At 40.5% G+C, this 18,809-nt stretch overlaps 1 protein-coding gene across 4 annotated transcripts in view; it reads right to left on the bottom strand.

The window, feature by feature from the left end:
* Window positions 1–18,809, bottom strand: part of IFT81 (intraflagellar transport 81) — a 127,019-nt gene that overhangs the window by 9,880 nt on the left and 98,330 nt on the right. For all 4 annotated transcript variants that reach the window (XR_001514778.1, XM_015567344.1, XM_006768904.2 and 1 more), the window contains 6 exons: window positions 15,919–16,068; window positions 13,536–13,664; window positions 12,218–12,307; window positions 3,520–3,606; window positions 2,443–2,514; window positions 2,273–2,358 (listed from right to left, as the gene is read on the bottom strand). Coding sequence is in view for 3 of the 4 variants with exons in the window: in XM_015567344.1 (XP_015422830.1) it covers window positions 2,273–2,358; window positions 2,443–2,514; window positions 3,520–3,606; window positions 12,218–12,307; window positions 13,536–13,664; window positions 15,919–16,068 (614 nt within the window). In the remaining variant the exon portion in view is untranslated. The remainder of the gene's footprint in view (window positions 1–2,272; window positions 2,359–2,442; window positions 2,515–3,519; window positions 3,607–12,217; window positions 12,308–13,535; window positions 13,665–15,918; window positions 16,069–18,809) is intronic.

Below are 18,809 nucleotides of genomic sequence, written 5' to 3'. Positions count from 1 at the left end.
ACTAGTCTTGGGGTGGAAAGGGTTGGGGGCTGCAGGAAGAGACTGAACAAAAATCATGCAGAGAGGGGGGGTGTGTGGGGGGGGGTGAGGGTGGAGGGTGGGGTGGGAACCGGGTGGAGGGGAGCTATGGGGGGGAGGGGAGAAACAACTGGAATAATCTGAACAATAAACATTTAATTAAAAAAATGAGGAGGAGGAATATCTGGTTAGAAAACTGATCAGGAAACCAATAGTTCAGTAGCAATATTTCCTTCTGTATTACTTCTATTGGTAATTTTGAAAGAAATAGAACTTAATTTCTAACATTTTATTTTTCAAGAACAAAATTAAGTTCTCACATTTTTGAAATATTAGCATTGACCACATAGATTTATTTGAGCTAAGTTTATATTCAATGAAAGAATCTGAATAAGTACATTTAATGTGTTTAGTATGTTATAGTATAGAAAAACATTCTATTTATAGGATATCTTCAGTCTGGCTTGCATTCCAGTGCATTATATATATAAAAAAATTTAGGCTCTGCCAAGACGTTCCTGGTTTTAGATTCCTTCCTGTAACATTAGTGTACATGCCACTAGAAATCTCAACTGCAATCTAGAATAAATATGAATCCTACATTTTGAGTTCTTACTGGATGATAAAAGCAAAACATCTGAAGTGTGCTAGGGGGAAAGAAAGTGTATCTTGTTCAATTACTGTATTCTATCCCAGCTAGCAATTCAACTCTAAATGTATTTGTAAGGCAGCATTTGATTTATTACAGTTTGCTGCAAGCTATGATGACCAAAAGAATCACCATATAAGGGCTAGTGGTATTGGCACCGCTTTCTTGTTCTGAAGGCGGGCACACTGCAGTCACATAGTTTCTAGCTGAAACGCAGTCACTCACACTACAATTAGCAGGCAGATGACTAGAGTTCAAGCCACAGGGGACTTTAAAAACAGATAAACCTTAATGCTTACTAAAAAAAAAACCCCCAAAATTATCAAATTATATGTATTCCTCACAAGGGAAAATTATTAATGGGGAATTATTAATGATTACGTCTATGGTGATAGAAGTTTTGGTAATATATAGTTGTGATGGTTGCACAACAATATGAATGTAATCAATGCACTGAATTGTACAGCTAAAATGGTTACAATGGCAAATTTTATCATATATATCTTTTGTGACAAAAAAAAGTAAGCAAGCAAGAAAGGAAATTATACATATTCCTATTTACTTAACAGGGCTAGACTATCCAAAAGATGTTTAACAAGAAATAAACCTTAATAATATCTTAGTATCTACTTATTTAAGTACTCTAAATTTCATGAGTTCATTTTGCAGTCAAACCTCGTTTCTCGAATGTCTCCCATCATGAACAATTCAGATCTCAACCAAGTTGTTCACAGGAAAAAAACATCTCAGTTGTGGACTAAAACTTCAGCTTTTGACCTTACAACCTTTTCATGCTATACTTCAGCATGACAAAAAGCTGAGGTATAGCATGAAGGCAATAAACATAGGATAGAATGCTTTTTATTTATTTATTTATTTTAAAATATATTTTATTGATTTTTCACAGAGAGGAAGGGAAGGGATATAGAGTTAGAAACATCGATCAGCTGCCTCCTGCACACTCCCCACTGGGTATGTGCCCGCAACCAAGGTACATGTCCCTGACTGGAATCGAACCTGGGACCCTTTAGTCTGCAGGCTGACGTTCTATCCATTGAGCCAAACCAGTTAGGGCAGGATAGAATGCTTTTGTTGCTGGCAGAAATCCATGATTAGCACAATTTTAAAACATAAAGCGGCTGTCAAGAGCGCTAACGTTGCTAAGGGTGTGAAAGTGCTCACAAAACAACAATCACAGGAAATGAATAGGTAGAAAACCTGTTGTTAACTGGATCAAGGAAAAGCAGTTAGCAGGTGATAGACAGCATTTGGGAGGCAGTGATATATGAAAAATTCTTTTATGGCTAGTAGGGGTTGGTTTCATAAATTTAAGAAGAGAAGTGTTTATTTATAGATTAAATAGTACATTAGACAGGTACTGTATAAAAGAAAAGTTAAAACAGGGAATGATTTGGGGGTCTGGAATGGATGAATTCAATTTACATTATTTCTAATGGGGGGAAATGATTCGGCTTTCAAACAAATCGTTTCTCGACCAGCCTTCCAGAACAAATTAAGTTCAGAACCGAGGTTCCACTATATTTATAAAACTTCTATAGGTGAAACATTAAGTAACTCAATATAAAAAACAACAAAATTACTTGCCTAATTGCCTTTCTTTTTTCTTGTTGGTCAGAAGAGACATATGCCTTCATCTCATCAATAGCGCGATGAAGTTGTACTTCCAGGTTCTAAGTGGAAAGACTTAGTTTTAGGTTAAGTTCTTGATACAGAAAAATCTCAGGAAAGTTTGTGATTCCCTTTCTTTGTCTCACCTTAATCATACAATTTGTATAATGGTATTTACTTTCTTCTTGAAGACATTCTTCACGGAGTCCTCTGACTTCCTACAACAAACACATCATTTTAATGGGCACCATACAGAAAGCACAGTCGGATGCAGAGAGGATGACTGAATGCACAACAAAAGAAATGCCATCAGTCATTTCCTCTTCTGCAACTGTAACTCTGTTTACTGTAACAGACAAGGCTGCAATCTTTCCCAGAGAGACTCATAGGACCCTAACATTGCACGTTCAGTTATTCATTTATTACATGCCTACTGTGTGCCCAGCTCTGTGTCAGATGCTGGGACACAGCAGTGAACAGACAAATAAGTCCCTACTCTCATTGAAGAAGAGGAAACAGACATAACAAGGAGACACATAACGAAGGTCATTTTTGATGGGGATGGATACGATGAAGAAAATTCAGCAGAATGTGACAGGGTGACTGAGCAGGCAAAATTAGATAGAGTGATCAGGGGAGATCTCTAGGAGGAGGTGATATTTAGGTGAGACGGGGATGATGAAAAAGAGATCAAAGCAAAGAGATGGTGGTGGAGGGATCCAGAGAGAGAAGAGTGCATGCAGAAGCCGGGCGTGAAAACAAGGTTGGCGTTTGCAGAACAAGGAGACTGCCGTGTGGCTGGATCCCCTCAGGGGAGGAGCAGAGCACAAGGATGTGGAGTTCCCGAGGCAGGTGGGGCCTGGGAGACCTCAGTTTGAAAGTTGGGTTTTAAGTGCAACAGGAAGACATTGGAGGGTGGCCAAAGTTTTACTCTGGTCTCTTTGGCTGCTCTCTGGAGAACAAACCATAGGAAGGCAGGAGTGGAAGTGGGAGAGCAGGCGCTGGGTTACTGGGGCATCTAGGAAGACGGGAGGGGGGCCTGGATGTGGTGGTAGCGGTGCAGATGGAGAGTTCAGGGTGCACATACTGAGTCTGAAGAAATAAAGATCTCTGGAACCAGGAGAGAGGCTCAGGGGATGAGGGAAAAGATACAGGAATCTTTTGACACTGGTATAGCGTACACAGTGTTTGCTAAATTCTTCAACTAAAAACTGTCTTCTTACCTGTTCCAATTTGGACCGATTGCTTTCGAGGCCTGCTGCACAGCTATCATACTGGGATTTCTTTTCATCACACTCCTGGGTTAGTTCCTAGTGTAAAAGGGGTAAATGACTGAGCAAGTGAAAATCAAAGGCCTGAAATGTGGCTCTGACACAATGCATGCCCTTGTTAGTCTCGTAACTGAACTCTAAGCTACTTGGCATACTTAAGGGTTATTTATACAACAATTAGACATTTGAGAATTATGACAGATGGAGGTGCTGATAAACACAATAGCTACCATGTACTGAGCTGAGTGCCAGGTTTTGTTAGGAGCTAGGGACACAACAGTGAACAAAATAGCCAAAAAAACCTTCCCCTCAAGTAACGTTTCGACAAGTAAACAGGCTGTTGAGTGCTATGATGGGCAAATGCAAGATGTCATAGGTGACCTGGGACTCTCAGTAGACCTAATCCAGGCTTGGGAATCAGTGGGGACAACTTCCTAGAGAAATTGATATCTAAATTGAGGTATGAAGGATTAGTAAGGGAGAGTGGACAGGGGAGGAGAAGATTCAGAAAAAAGGAACACTGTCTAAAGGCTTAGAAGCTAGAGAGGGGAATAATTTAGGATCTACACATAATTTATTATAATGGAATGTGTCTGGGAAGTGTGAGAACAGGCTGAAGTCTTTGGCAGGGCTCTGTTCAGAACTTTGTAAACCATATTAAGGTGTTTGAGCTTTAACCTTGATAATAACGCAACCTCACAACAAGTCTTTGAGGTATTAATCTCCCTATGTCATGCTTGGAGAATGTTCAGGGGGGCTAAGTACCTGGCCAAAGACTATACTGCTGAGGAGGTGTCAGAATTTGAACTCAGGCTGTTTGAGTAGCTTCAAATTTCTTCTAATGCAGTATTTTGAATTAGACAATCTGAAAATATACTACAAACACCTAGAAATGTTAAAAGTATTTATAAATGCTTGATAAGGTAGAGTAAACATCCTTTCAAATCCAGAGCTGAACGGAACTCTCAAGGAAGTAAGAGGAATTACCAGGGCCAATAACAGAAGATGACACCTGGTGGCTACCCTTGGTGAAGGGAGATGGGAACAGTCAATCGTGATAACAAAAGTGATTATAATGTCCAGGCAGGGCAGCGGACAAAGTCCTAGGCCTGCGCAGAGTGGGGAGTTAGAGTTGAGACTTCCATAGTAAATCCATATTGTTGATATATATATATGTATATATATATATATATGTATATATGTATGTATGTATGTATGTGTGTATATATGTATGTATGTATGTGTGTGTGTGTATATATATATATATATTTTTTTTTTTATTGATGAGGAAGGGAGGATAGCGAGAAACATCAATGATGAGAGAAAATCACTGATCGGCTGCCTCCTGCACACCCACTACTGGGGATAAAGCCCACAACCCAGGCATGTGCCCTTGGACGGAGGCTGACGTTCTATCCACTGTGCCAAACCGGCTAGGGCTCCACATTGTTTTTCAACCCGCAGACCCATGAGAAAAAGGTTAATCCCAGGCTTGGACTGATGTAGGCCAGCCTCAGAATGACCTTGGTTTCGCACTGCACAGTTTCCTTGGGAACGGGTGAGTTAACAGAAATGATAAGTGAGGAAATGGTAAGTGATCATTTCTGTTGTGTGTGCTTCCTTTGTTGGGTGGGACTGCATCTAGCTTAGGGTGACTAACAAAGTATAAAGGATTGGGGGGAAAAGGAGCTGTGGCTTTTATGTATCTAAGTGACCTACAGACGCCAAAGGCTCTCATGGGTCACAGTCATACCCACTCTCACCGGAGAAGGGGCAACAGAGGCTGTGTACTTAGGCAGCTGCTGTGGCCTCCCGATGAGATGAAGATACTTTAGTAAATGAAAGCCTTTGTTTTGTCTATGAGTCTGCTGATCCGTAAATGCAGCTGTGCTGCTGCATAAGTGGATGGGAAAAGGCCAGGCAGGTGTGGGGTTTGAATTGACCCTACCTGCATGGTCTAAGACAGTGATGGTGAACCTATGACATGCGTGTCAGAGGTGACACACAAACTCATTTTTTTTGGTTAATTTTTCTTTGTTAAATGGCATTTAAATATATAAAATAAATATCAAAAATATAAGTCTTTGTTTTACTATGGTTGCAAATATCAAAAAATTTCTATATGTGACAAGGCATCAGAGTTAAGTTAGGGTTTTTCAAAATGCTGACACGCCGAGCTCAAAAGGTTCGCCATCACTGATCTAAGCACTCGCATGCTGAGACATTAACTCAAAATTAACTCCCAGTCTGTGATCCTCTTAAAACACCTGGCAGAACAACCGCAAAACCAGTCTGAGGGACACACCCTTCATCCCAGCTGCCAGGATTCAAGAGACAAAACATCGAGGAGGAAACAAGATGGCGGCCTAGGTAAATGCCTGCACTTGCTGCCTCCCACAACCACATCAAAATTACAACTAAAATACAGAACAACTATTATCCAGAACCACGGGAAAGCTGGCTGAGTGGAAGTACTACAACTAGAGAGGTAAAGAAGAAAGCACATTGAGACTGGCAGGACGTGCGCAAGTGCAGAGGGGTGTGCCACTTTTCTGATCGGGAGGGAGACTGCCTCTGAGGAGGCTGCCCAGAGGAGCGAGGGGGTCTCAGCCTCACATCAGGCCCCAGCCCAGGGTTCTAGAGCTAGGTAAAGAAGTTCAAACCAGTGAGGATTGGGACTGAGTGACACAGAGGCTGCTGCTCCTCTTAAAAGGCCGGCCCTGTGAACTGAATTTACAAGCTCCCACTTCCTCTGAGCTCCAGTGCTGGGCGAGGCTCTGGGGGACCCAGGCACATATGGGGAGAAACTGGCCTGTCTGGCATTGGGGCAGGAATTTGGGGGTGACTTTCTTCCAGAAGGCGGTGCTCACAGCGGTCATTGGTCCCTTGCTGGGACCTCCCTGTTACAGGGCTGACTAGCAGCCATTTCTGTTTGCTCCACCCTGGTAATTCCCTGAGGCCCCACCCCACCCAATTTACAACCCCACCTAGGCTATATGCAGCGGCTTTTGCATATGAATGGCCTAAAACCTGTCAAACTAGCTGCAGTTCTGTCAGGGAGCCCCAAAGCTATCAATAAAAAGCCCAAGGCCCGCACCAGCCTGCCTTGCTTCACAGCTGGGTCTTGCATGCACACTTCTAAACCCGATACAAAGAAGAGGAATCTGTAACTCTCTCCGTAGCTCCTGCTGGGTGGTCCTAGGCAGTGGCTGACTTTGCACCTCCCTGGAGACCCAAGAGCCAGTGTACCCAGTGGTCAGTGTGAGATCATACCAGATTACAACTCTTCACATCTATAAATGACACACTCAAGGGGCAGACTCAGTGAGCACCAAAGCCTCACTGAAGCAAGTCCTGCTCCATAAGGTTGTCTCTTGCATAGCAGTTCTCCCACTGTAGTTGCTGCTGGTCCCCACAGCCCATTGGCCTGGAGGTCAATTCCTCCCAGTGACACCAACAGCAATCAAGGCTCAACTACAAGAAGACTGTGCACACAGGCCACAAAGGGGTGCACCAAGAATGTCCACTTCAGGTGATTGGGGAGGCTGAACCCCTGGGCCCTGTAGGACAACTATTACACAAGGCCATTCTATCAACTCAAACAGGGATTCAACAGCAGACTAGAGGATCCCGAGAATCAAGTCAATGATTTGAAATATGAGGAAGCAAAAAACATCCAACCAGAAGAACAAAAAAAAGAATCGAAAAATATGAAGATAGTGAGGAGCCTCTGGGACAACTTCAAGCATATCAACATCTGAATTATGGGGGTGCCAGAAGAAGAGAAAGAGCAAGATACTGAAAGCCTATTTGAAGAAATAATGACAGAAAACCTCCCCTACCCGGTGAAAGAAATAGACTTACAAGTCCAGGAAGCACAAAGAACCCCAAACAGGAGGAATCCAAAGAGGACCACACCAAGCACATCATAATTAAGCTATCAATAAAAGGCTCAAGGCCCACACTAGCACCAGCCTGCCTTGCCTCACAGCTGGGCCTTGCATGGACACTTCTAAACTCGATACAAAGAAGAGGAATCTGCAGATATCTCTGTAGCTCCTGCTGGGTGGCCCAAGGGCAAAAGACAAAGAGATAATCTTAAAAGCAGCAAGAGAAAAACAGTTAGTTACGTACAAGGGAGGGCCCATACAACTGTCAGCTGATTTCTCAACAGAAACTATGCAAGCCAGAAGGGAGTGGCAAGAAATATTCAAAGTGATGAATAGCAAGAACATACAACCAAGATTACTCTATCCAGCAAAGCTATCATTTAGAATTGAAGGTCAGATAAAGAGCTTCACAGACAAGAAAAAGCTAAAGGAGTTCATCACCACCAAACCAGTATTATATGAAATGCTGAAGGGTATTCTTTAAGAAGAGGAAGATAAAGGTAAAAATAAAAATTATGAACAAAGTGACACCAAATACATATCTATTAACAAGTGAATCTAAAAATCAAATGAATAAAAATCTGATGAACAGAATAAACTGGTGAATGGAATAGAATCGGGGGCATGGAAATGTAACAGACTGACGATTCTCAGAGGGAAGAGAGTGTGGGCAGGTGCAGGAAGAGATTAGACAAAGATCTTATATGTTTGATTACCTATGGACACAGACAATAGGGTGGCCAGGGCCTGGGGTGGGGTGGGAACTGGGTGGAGGGGAGCTATGGGGGGAAGAAAGAAGGACATCTGTAATAATCTCAACAATAAAGATAAAAAATAAAGAGAGAGACAAAACCTCAAGAGAAGCTCACAATCCCAAAGTATAAACATATAGGGAAACTATCAATCCATTATGCGTGAGAATCAGAAGATGTACAAAACAGCAGGGCTACACCTCCAAAAACTCAGAATACCAGAAATATGCCTACTTAGTAAGTATGTTTAAAATAAATAAAGGAGGAACTGAAAACAAAAGATTAAAAAGGGACAGTGAGCAAAAATAAGACAAAAATGAACATAACTGTCACTGACATGAAAAACTAAGTAGTGGCATGAACATAAAATTAGACCCAGCTCAGGAAATAAAAGACTGAACTAGTAAATAGCGCTGAAGAAATTATCCAAAATTCATCATAGACAAAAAGATAAAAATATGAAAGTGGGGTTAAGCAATAGAGCACAGCATGTGTCTAACGTTCATCTAGTGCAGTGGTCGTCAAACTGCGGCTCGCGAGCCACATGCGGCTCTTTGGCTCCTTGAGTGTGGCTCTTCCTAAGCCATAGAAGTACCCTAATGAAGTTAAGAACAATGTACCTACCTATATAGTTTAAGTTTACAAAATTTGGCTCTCAAAAGAAAATTCAATCGTTGGACTGTTGATATTTGGCTCTGTTGACTAATGAGTTTGCTGACCACTGCCTAAGGCTTAGGAAGAGCCACACTCAAGGGGCCAAAGAGCCGCAGTTTGATGACCATGGGCTAAGGCTTAGGAAGAGAGTTAATAACAATGTACCTACCTATATAGTTTAAGTTTAAAAAATTTGGCTCTCAAAAGAAATTTCAATCGTTGGACTGTTGATATTTGGCTCTGTTGACTAATGAGTTTGCTGACCACTGATCTAGTATAGTGATTCTCAACCTTGGCTGCACATTAGAATCACCTGGGAATCTTTTTAAAATCCCGATTTCTGGGCCTCACCCTCTGGAAATTCTGTTTCTTTGTTATGGGGTGGGGCCACAACATTAGTAATAAAGAAACAGAGATTCTGGAGGATGAGGCCCGGAAATCAGGATTTTAAAAAGATGCCCAGGTGATTCTAATGGGCAACCAAGGTTGAGAACCACTGATCTAGTATGAATTGCTGGAGAAGGCAAGACCGACCAGGTAAAGAATGTTTGAAGATAGTATTATCTATGTAGAATTTTTCCAGAGTTAATGGAAAACAAAAAGCACAAATTCAATCAGAGCAAACAGAACTAAATCTATACAAATGGGACTTTAGGTAACTCATATAAATGAAAAAATACAGCCCTAGCCGGTTTGGCTTAGTGGATAGTCAGCCTGTGGAATGAAGGGTCCTGGGTTCGATTCTGGTCAAGGGCACAGGCTTGAGTTGCAGGCTTGATCCCCAGTGAAGGGCATGTAGGAGGCAACCAATCAATGATTCTCTCTCATCATTGATGTTTCTATCTCTGTCTCCCTCTCCCTTCCTCTCTGAAATCAGTAAATATATATTAAAAAAGAAAAGAAAAAATACAGTATTAGTCTTTTTAACATGGCAAAAGACAGAGATAAAAATGCTCAGATGACTTAGACACCTCTTTGACTTAACAAATATGGAGGGATGTATTATTCAGGGATGGTGGTGAGATAGCTACATTTCTTGGTAATAGGAGAGACAGGCAGTCCTTTACATACAGACAAATTTAGTTAAATCATATGAAAATGAATTTCAGGTTTTGGTTACTTTATCCTATATAATAAAACCCTAATATACAAATCGACTGAATGGTGGATCGACCAGTTGCTATGACACTCACTGACCACCAGGGAACAGACGCTCAACGCAGGAGCTGCTCCTGGTTGGGGACAGTTCCTGCGTTGTGCATCTGCCCCCCAAGAGGGAGGCGACCTGCAGCAGCCATTGATGGGGGGCACCAGTCAGCAGGCGGTGCCAGGCCACCAGCCAAGGTGGGTGCCAGTGGGGGCTCCCTGATTGCCCCGCCTGCCAGTCACCCTACAGATGACTCTGATCGTCGGCCAGGCCTAGGGACCCTACCCTATATATTGGGAACAGTCTCTTAGATTTAGAAATTAAAACCTAGCAAGGCTACTTTAACACTGAAAAAACAGGATGATGCAGCGATGACATGCATGGACTCTGGCTTGCTCATCTTGTGGTCAGCCCTGATTCTGACACATATAACTGTGTGACAAAGCCAATTGTTTAACTTCTCTCTGCTTCAGTTTTTCCACCCATAAGATGGGGAAAATGGCACTACTGCCTCATCAGGATCATGTTATGTACAACTTTTCATAACAGGGCAAAAAATGTAGCTGCCCATACAACAGCAAGATGCCTTTCACCTGTATGAAAAGTATGGTCACTGGTGCACGCAGCGTCCCAGATTGCGAGGGGGATGTCAGACTGCCGATTTAGGCCCGACATCCCCTGAGGGGTCCCAGATTGCAAGAGAACACAGGCTGGGCTGAGAGACCACCCACATCCCCCCATCCCCTCTGCCCGCCCCTCTCCCCGTGCACGAATTTCATGCACCAGGCTTCTAGTATAAAATAATAAAGGACTTTATAGCATTTAAGATCTAGTATATGGTTTTACTTAGAAAACAATTAGGTTGAAAAGGAATAATATTCCATCTTTTTAAACTATTTTTAATAATTATAATGATAGTTTTTTTTAAGTTCTTATGGATTCGTCCTTGTTGCAAGCTGCCTTATATGTACTATTTTGTTTAATCAGTTAAATATATGATCTGATTAAGTGTTTTATATTATTATCAAACTAGACGGTATTTGTCCCATCTCACCTATTAGAGCATCAACTCCAGAGAACAGAGACCTGTCGCTTCCATTCCTTTTGTTATGGCGGCAGTGTGTAATAGAACAAGCAAGGGTTTTGAAATAAGATGATGTAGATGCCAGAGTCAAGCCCCAACTCTCCCACTTCCTCCTCCTCTAGTTGGATAGGTCACTAAACCTGTCTCAGACTCTCTAGTAGTTTCATAAAGAGGAAATGATGTCTATCTGACTTCCAAATCTGTGTGATTTTTTCTTTTCTTTTTTAAAAATATATTTCTTTATTGATTTCAGAGAGGAAGGGAGAAGGAGAGAGATAGAAGCATCAATGATGAGAGAGAATCACTGATCAGCTGCCTCCTGCAAGCCCCCCACTGGGGGTCGAGCCCACAACCCGGCCATGTGCTCTTGGCCCGAGTCAAACCCAGGATCCTTCAGTCTGCAGGCGCTCTATCGACTGAGCCGAATCGGCTAGGGCCAAATCTGTGTGATTTTTTATTCTGCTTCTCTGACTCTGATGGCACTCGCTAAGAATTTTATGGTTCCAATTTAGGCACATGCAGTACAGGCCCACATTCAAACCTAAAATTACTGCATGAAGGGTGTTAACTGCCGCTCATGTCGAATGGTGGAGGCCACCGGACCTGGCTTTGTGAAGGGCATTTACCTCCTAATAGTTTATTTTTTAAAGCAGTGGTTAGAATTAGCTTCCAAGTAATGGCATTTCCTCACTTATCATATACTATCAGAGTTGCCCCCCAGCAAAGTAAGTTCATTGATTTAAGTTAACTTGTCACCACTTGTCAGCAGACTTTCAGCTTCTAGCTGGCCACAGAAGAATGTGATTTCATATTTATAGCTCTCATAAGATTTAAAGCAAAAAGCTCATCTGGCTGCACTTGTGGTTTTAGCTTAAACTCCTCCTTCTCCTTCTCTCCTCCCCACAATAATTTATGACAAACCAAGTAGCATAAATTAAAGAGAAACCTTTTCAGGTCACATTCTTCTTCTCTTTTGCAGAATCCTATCAATATAATAATAATAATAATAGTAATAATAATAATGTGCTTCCTATAAATGACCCAAGTAAAATATTCAGAATTCTAATTACTATATCTCAACCAGATAAAATAGTAGAAGTATCACAATATCAAATTCACCTACTTGACATTTTTGACGCAGTTGTCGTAGCTCTTTTATAACTGGGGCTAGAGCTGACTTCTTTTCAGATACCAGTGAATTCAGTTTTCTTACCTGTCATTTAAAAAAAATACATGACATCTAAAAAAAGAATTCAAAAGAACAAAAATACTACATGCATAAAGATATTTACTGAAGTGTTATATATGAGTAAAAAAACTATAAATTACTTCAATGCCAAACAATAGGAAAGTGATTTAGTAAATCTTGATTCCTCGGTAAGATGGAATACCATGGAACTATTCAAAATGTCAATTATTAACACTGCAAACCAATATGGCAAAATATTTATAATCTAACAAGTAATGACTAAAATAAACTACAAGTTGCCTATATACCACTATAATCATGTTGTTATGTAAAACAATATGCAATTATGTAGGTTATATAAAATATACATAAACATAAATGAAGTGATATTCAAAATACTTAATAACCCAAATGGCATAAGTAATAATCAATCACAATGGACACCAGCTATAGAAATGAAGGCAGTCTTGCAGGCCTCTACAGGTGCTCAATGTTAATCTTTTTTTGTTGTTAATCCTCACTCGAGGATATTTTTTTTTAATTGATTTTTAGAGAGTGGAAGGGAGAAAAAGAGACAGAGAGAGAAACATTGATATGAACAGGACACATCAGTTGGTTGCCTCTTACACGTACCTCAACCGGGGCCAGGGATTAGGCCTGCAACTGAGGTATGTGCCCTTTACCGGAATCAAACCCGGGACCCTTCAGTCCACAGGCCGACATTCTATCCTCTGAGCCAAACCGGTGAGGACAATGTTAATCTTTTTATGAGTCAGACTGTGGTGAGATGCTGGGGTTCTGGGCAAGTAGCCAATGTGGATAAGACAGGCTGAGAGTTTGGGGCAGCAGCTATTTACCAATAAGTAAGGAAAGAGTTAAATGTTCTAATGCCTCACGAGGCTCTATCAGTACATTCTGGCTAAACGACAGCCCTAAATATGGAAAGATACTAAGGACACAACCAAAAATGAAATAATTTTATTAGTTAGGGTGGTATGTTGGGAAAACTTTTTTTTAAATCTTAAATATTTCCTTAATGTTGTATAACTTTCACACACTTCAAAAACCACAAAACGCATGATCTGTTGTAAGTTGAACAACCTCACTAGAATGCAAAAATTCAAGAGAGTGATACAGATAAAAATATAAACAATATGCAGAAAGGAAAATGTGAATGTTTCACTGAAAACTGGACAAACAAAAATATCTGCCTTCTATACCCAATAAAAAACCACTAAAAATGTGTAATCACCATTTCAGACATGTCATCCAGGGTCCGTCCTTTCATTTCGTCAACCTCACTCTTCAGTGCAGACACTCTCTCCAGCTCTTCCTGGGTGTAACTATATCCAGATATACCCTTTTTCTCCTCAATGGTTTGCTAAAAGTAAAGAATAAATAGAGGTCAACCTATGAACCAGGAGGTTCGATATGCCAGAGTTGGGGGCTCAATCCCCAATTGTGCAGGAGGCAGCCATCAATCATTCTCCCTCATTATTGATGTTTCTATCTCTCTCTCCCTCTCCCTTTCTTTCTGAAATCAATAAAGATATATATTTTAAAAATGGGGCCACAAATTTGGTGTCAAAACCTCAATGACTCCATAAGAAGTATACATATTTAATCTATAATATTAAAGTTGTAAATGAAATAAATTAGCTTAGAATCCTAAAGGACAATCTTTATTGACTTCAACAACAATAACATCTCTTTATATGTTATAAACTCACACTAAATTTTACTATCTTCAGGTACATAGAAAGCAGTTCTAATTTTAGACTTTAAATTAGTGCTATGTACTCTGCATAGAATATAAAACAGGACACATTCAATAAATATTTGGAGAATGAGTGAATTCTCAAGTGATCCAATTATATTTACATTTGCTTACTCATCCAATATTTGTTATAGGCCTAAATGTGCCAAGAACAGTTCTCGGCAGGGAACAAAACGGGGGGAAATCCCCTTGCTCACAGAGCTTACTTCTAGTGAGAGTAAACAAGTAACATGTAAACAAGTAAAACATGGTGTGAGGTGAGAGTGGGGTTGAAATTTTAAGTAAAAGGTGGTTATAGTCTTCCTGAGATGACATCTGAGAACGCCCTGAAGGAAGTGGGGGAGCAAGCCGCGTAGACACCTGGGAGACCAGCAAGTGCACAAGACATGAGGCAGGAACATGCCTGGCTTGTTCACGAAATAGCTGGGAGACTGGTGCAGCTGAAAATAGAGTGAGAATGCAGTGGGGCGGCGGAGGGATCGTAGAGGACTCAGCTGGTTTGCTGGGACAGTCTCAGTTGATGTCTGTTGTCCTTTGCATTCTCAAAAGTGTCCTAGTTTAGATGATAAATTATATTATTACCTTATTTTTAGGCCAATGAAAGAACTTGGACTTATTTTAAATGACATGGGAGGCTTGTTGGAGGGTTCAGATAAAGTAATTAAAAAAAAATTAATCTTAGAGAGAGGAAGGAAGGGAGACAGCGAGTGAGAGAAACATCAATCAGTTGTTTTCCACACTCACCCTGACCAGGAATTGAACCCGCCACCTTCCAGTGTCAGCTAGCCTCTGTCAATGACCACTCAGTGCTTGGGTAATGGCCTCATGAACAGAATGGCTATGTTGGCAAAGATGGAGGCTACGCATGGGCAAAATAGCATGGGCTCTCTATGACTAATGCCCATCTAGCCATTGCAACTGCCACTGCCACTGCCACACATCTGACCTGGCAGCAACAGAGATCAATTGGTTTCCTCAAGGGTATGGAATCATCCCTTGAGGAAACCAATCATCTACTTAGTGGCAATATGATAACATCAGATCCTTCCTGCTCTGAAAAGATATTTCATCCTGACTGGCACTGACCCATATTCTGGGTAAGGGTTTGCTTTCTTGCCAACAATGTTCCAGCCCACACCACTATCCAAGGGCTCAGAGTATCTGGTCTACTGATGTAGATTCCCACATATATCACCTCAGACCAAGAGACCTACTTTATGGTAAAGGAGGTGTGGTGGTGGGCACATGACCTTGGGATTCAGTCACTGTACCACACACCACCCCACCCAGAGAGCAAATGACCTGACAGAACAGAGGAAGGACCTCGTGAAGGGACAGCTAAGTGGCCAGATTGGAACTGGGGGCTTGTGAGGATGAGTTCTAGTCTTATACATGGGTCTCGAAAGTATGCGGGTTATCACTCTCTGGGTTTCCCACTCATCCACTTAAGGAATTAACTTTCCTGCTCCGGTTTCCAGAGCTGGGCGTGCTTCCACCAGAAGGCACATGAAGGGACCCTCCACACTTAATGCTCTGGCTACCATGTTGTCACTTGGGCTCCTCATGCCAGTGGACCAACAGGCAAAGAAAAGGTTTATTATATTGTAGGACATCATAAGGCTATTGATTACCCCAAAGTCAGCAAGCATAAGAGTGCTTCCTGGGGGGAGGGGTAAAAAAAAAAAAGAAAGACTGCTTCCTGCTACATTAAACATAAAGGATCAGCTTATATAACATCTCTGTAATTAATCAGAAAAAAACAATAGTTGTATGATTTTTCTATTAAAAACCCCAGAGCTATAACCCATAAACCTCCTGACATTTGTAGTTTTAGCACCCCAAGATAATACTGTATTACCAGCTGATGCTGAATATTTTCAAGACGTTGTTTAAGGAGTTCTTCCGTCCTCTGCAAGAGACCGAACTCAGCTTTAAATTCAGCTATTATCTGATGCTTCTTTTTGAAAACAGTACTCTTGCTTCTAAGTTTACTGACATATCGCTTGAACTGTAAGAGAATACAATATTAGTTTAATGAGTAGAAAAGTAGTTGCTAAACATTACATGTACTCTCAATGTTTAAGAAACATTTTATTTTCTACTGTCTAACACATGTCCCAAGTATATAATAACAACTTAGTTTTATTAGAAAACTTAAGACTAACTGCCTGATTCAACATACTTTGTGTATGTTTTAATTTTTTGGATCCACCTAAATGGTGTAAATCCTTATGTAAAACTCTATTACTGTCAGTATTTTTCCTTTTAAGTTATACAGCTAAATCTAAGGTCAGTAATTCTAAATTTGTAAGGTAGTAAAATAGGAAGTATAACATTTCTCAAATTTAGGTACTTTTTTCCCCTTAAAGACTTGATTCGTTCCTGTGTATTTAAAAAATGCCCTTAAAAATAGTATGCTTCCTGGGGGGAGGGGTAAAAATAACTTTTTTTTTTCACATAAAAATAACTTTTAATCCCTAGTTTAGACATCGTTCTAAAGTTGATTTAAACTTTAAAAGAAATACAGAACATATTGTGTTTTAGAGGAAGGAAGTTCAAAATAATCTTCTATCCATGATTAAGTTGGTTTTAATATTAAGGAATTCAGCCCACACAGCAAATTATCAATGGCTGGATTATAGTAATGGTTTTAAAATTTTAAGTCATACCAATAAACCTAGAGTCTATTAACTTGCAATTTTTCCTTTTAAAGAATAAATGTGTAAGCCTGACATAACCAGAGACTCAGAATCCCCAGAGAAACTATAATATGTTCTATTAAAAGTGTCCTGGGCAAAGTGCCCAAAATGAAATCAACCCTATTCATCTGCTACCCTCTGTATTATCTAGACCAATTTCCCCTTCGCTATCTTGCTGTGCTCCAGAACTATTTTTAAAAGCTATAAATGTTTTTGGTGAAAGAACAAACCCACCAATTACTCAATGTGCTCTCTGCTGATTGGTTGTTACTTGACGTTCATTGGACAAACTGCTTAAGGGAAGGGAGTTGGGGTCAGATTAATCCTGGGTCCATTCAATTAAGCAACAGGTGGCCATCAAAGCACTCTGAGGGCTCTACTACCCCAAGGGACTAGGGGAAAGAAACGCATTATCAATGTTTCTTCCATGGCAAGTTTATTCTGTTAAAAAAGAGAAAACAGCCCGGCCGGTGTGGTTCAGTGGTTGACCTATGAACCAGGAGCTCAAGGTTTGATTCCCGGTCAGGGCACACGTCCGGGTTGTAAGGCTCGATCCCCAGTAGAGGACGTGCAGAAGGCAGCCGATCAATGATTCTCTTTCGTTACTGATGCTTCTACCTCTCTCTCCCTCTCCCTTCCTCTCTGAAATCAATTAAAAAAAATTTTTTTTAAAAAGAGAGAAAACACAAGTCACTTAAGTCCCACTGTCACCAAACCAAGACTTAATACCTAAATTAATTACAGTTGCGGCCTCTCCCAGGAATGGAATCTTAAACCAGTCCACCAGGAATTACCTGGTCGCCACTAATAATGTAGTCTGCCTGACAGGCCCCTGCTGTCCCCTAAAGGAAGGTGACCGTGCCACAACCAATCCCCTTTTTGCCTGGCCAGCTCCCTTCTGTCTATAGAAGTCTTCCATTTTGTGCAGCTCCTTAGAGCTCCTCTTTGACTAAATGGGATGCTGTCTGATTCATTAAGAGATGAATAAAGCCAGTAAGATTTTTAAAATGTACTCATTTCAATTTTGTTTTTTAGTACTTCTATCATTTGGATTTCAGATTATTTCTGAATTCTCAAATTATAAAAATAAAATCACGACGAACATATTGAATATAAATCTTTAGACACATTTAAAATATCTTTTTTTATTGATTTCAGAAAGGAAAGGAGAGTAAGAAAGAGAGAGAAACAATGATGAGAGAGAATCATTGACTGGCTGCCTCCTGCACACCTTCCTCTGGGGATAGAGCCTGAAACCTGGGCATTTGCCCTGACTGGGAATTGAACCATGACCTCCTGTTCATAGGTCAATACTCAACCACTCAGCCATGCCAGCCAGGATAGACAAATTCTTAATAATTTCTACAGGATATTTCCAGAAATGGTCAAAAGGAAATAGGGTTTTGACACATTCTGCCCTTCAAAGTCTATTTATGGTACTTTTTATAATTGCCAATTTTATATGTAAAAGATAATCTTACTTTTAATTTCCATTTCTTTATTAGGGGATTTCACTTTTTTCTCATGTTCACTGTACATCTCTAAGGATTTACAATGACTCCTTGGGATATTTAGGAAAAGGCTTTCTATAGTGCACTATAGCAGTAGCAGGTCAATCAGATAAATTTGTCATTTTACCGAACTATAAAGCTTGTCACTGAGCAGGAAGGCCCATTATAGCAGCTATTACTAATCATTTGGACCAATATACATTTGTAATCTAAATTTGTCATTTAAGAAAGAGCAGCCATCATTTTAGATGCTGAAATCAATAAGATTAATGCCTTATAGTGCTAGCTTCTGGCTTTGGGACCAATTTTACAGACTCAGCTCCTTTGTGATCAAAATGAAATTTGACAGACGTTCTTCCTCCTCTTATCCATTTAATATACTTTAGAACCTTTCATAGTAATAATCAAAATCTGGGCTAGCTTTTTAAATGGGCAAGGCAGCCTATTTCCCTAAGTATGTAACCATTTAGATGCTTTTAAAACTTATCTGGAGTGCAAAAGTATTATTGGATCCAGACATCATTCTGGATATTTATATA

This window comes from Myotis davidii, unplaced genomic scaffold (assembly GCF_000327345.1).
Source record: "Myotis davidii unplaced genomic scaffold, ASM32734v1 scaffold223, whole genome shotgun sequence".
In the NCBI taxonomy this organism is placed as follows: Eukaryota; Metazoa; Chordata; class Mammalia; order Chiroptera; family Vespertilionidae; genus Myotis; species Myotis davidii.
This window is presented reverse-complemented; position numbering and strand designations above follow the sequence as displayed.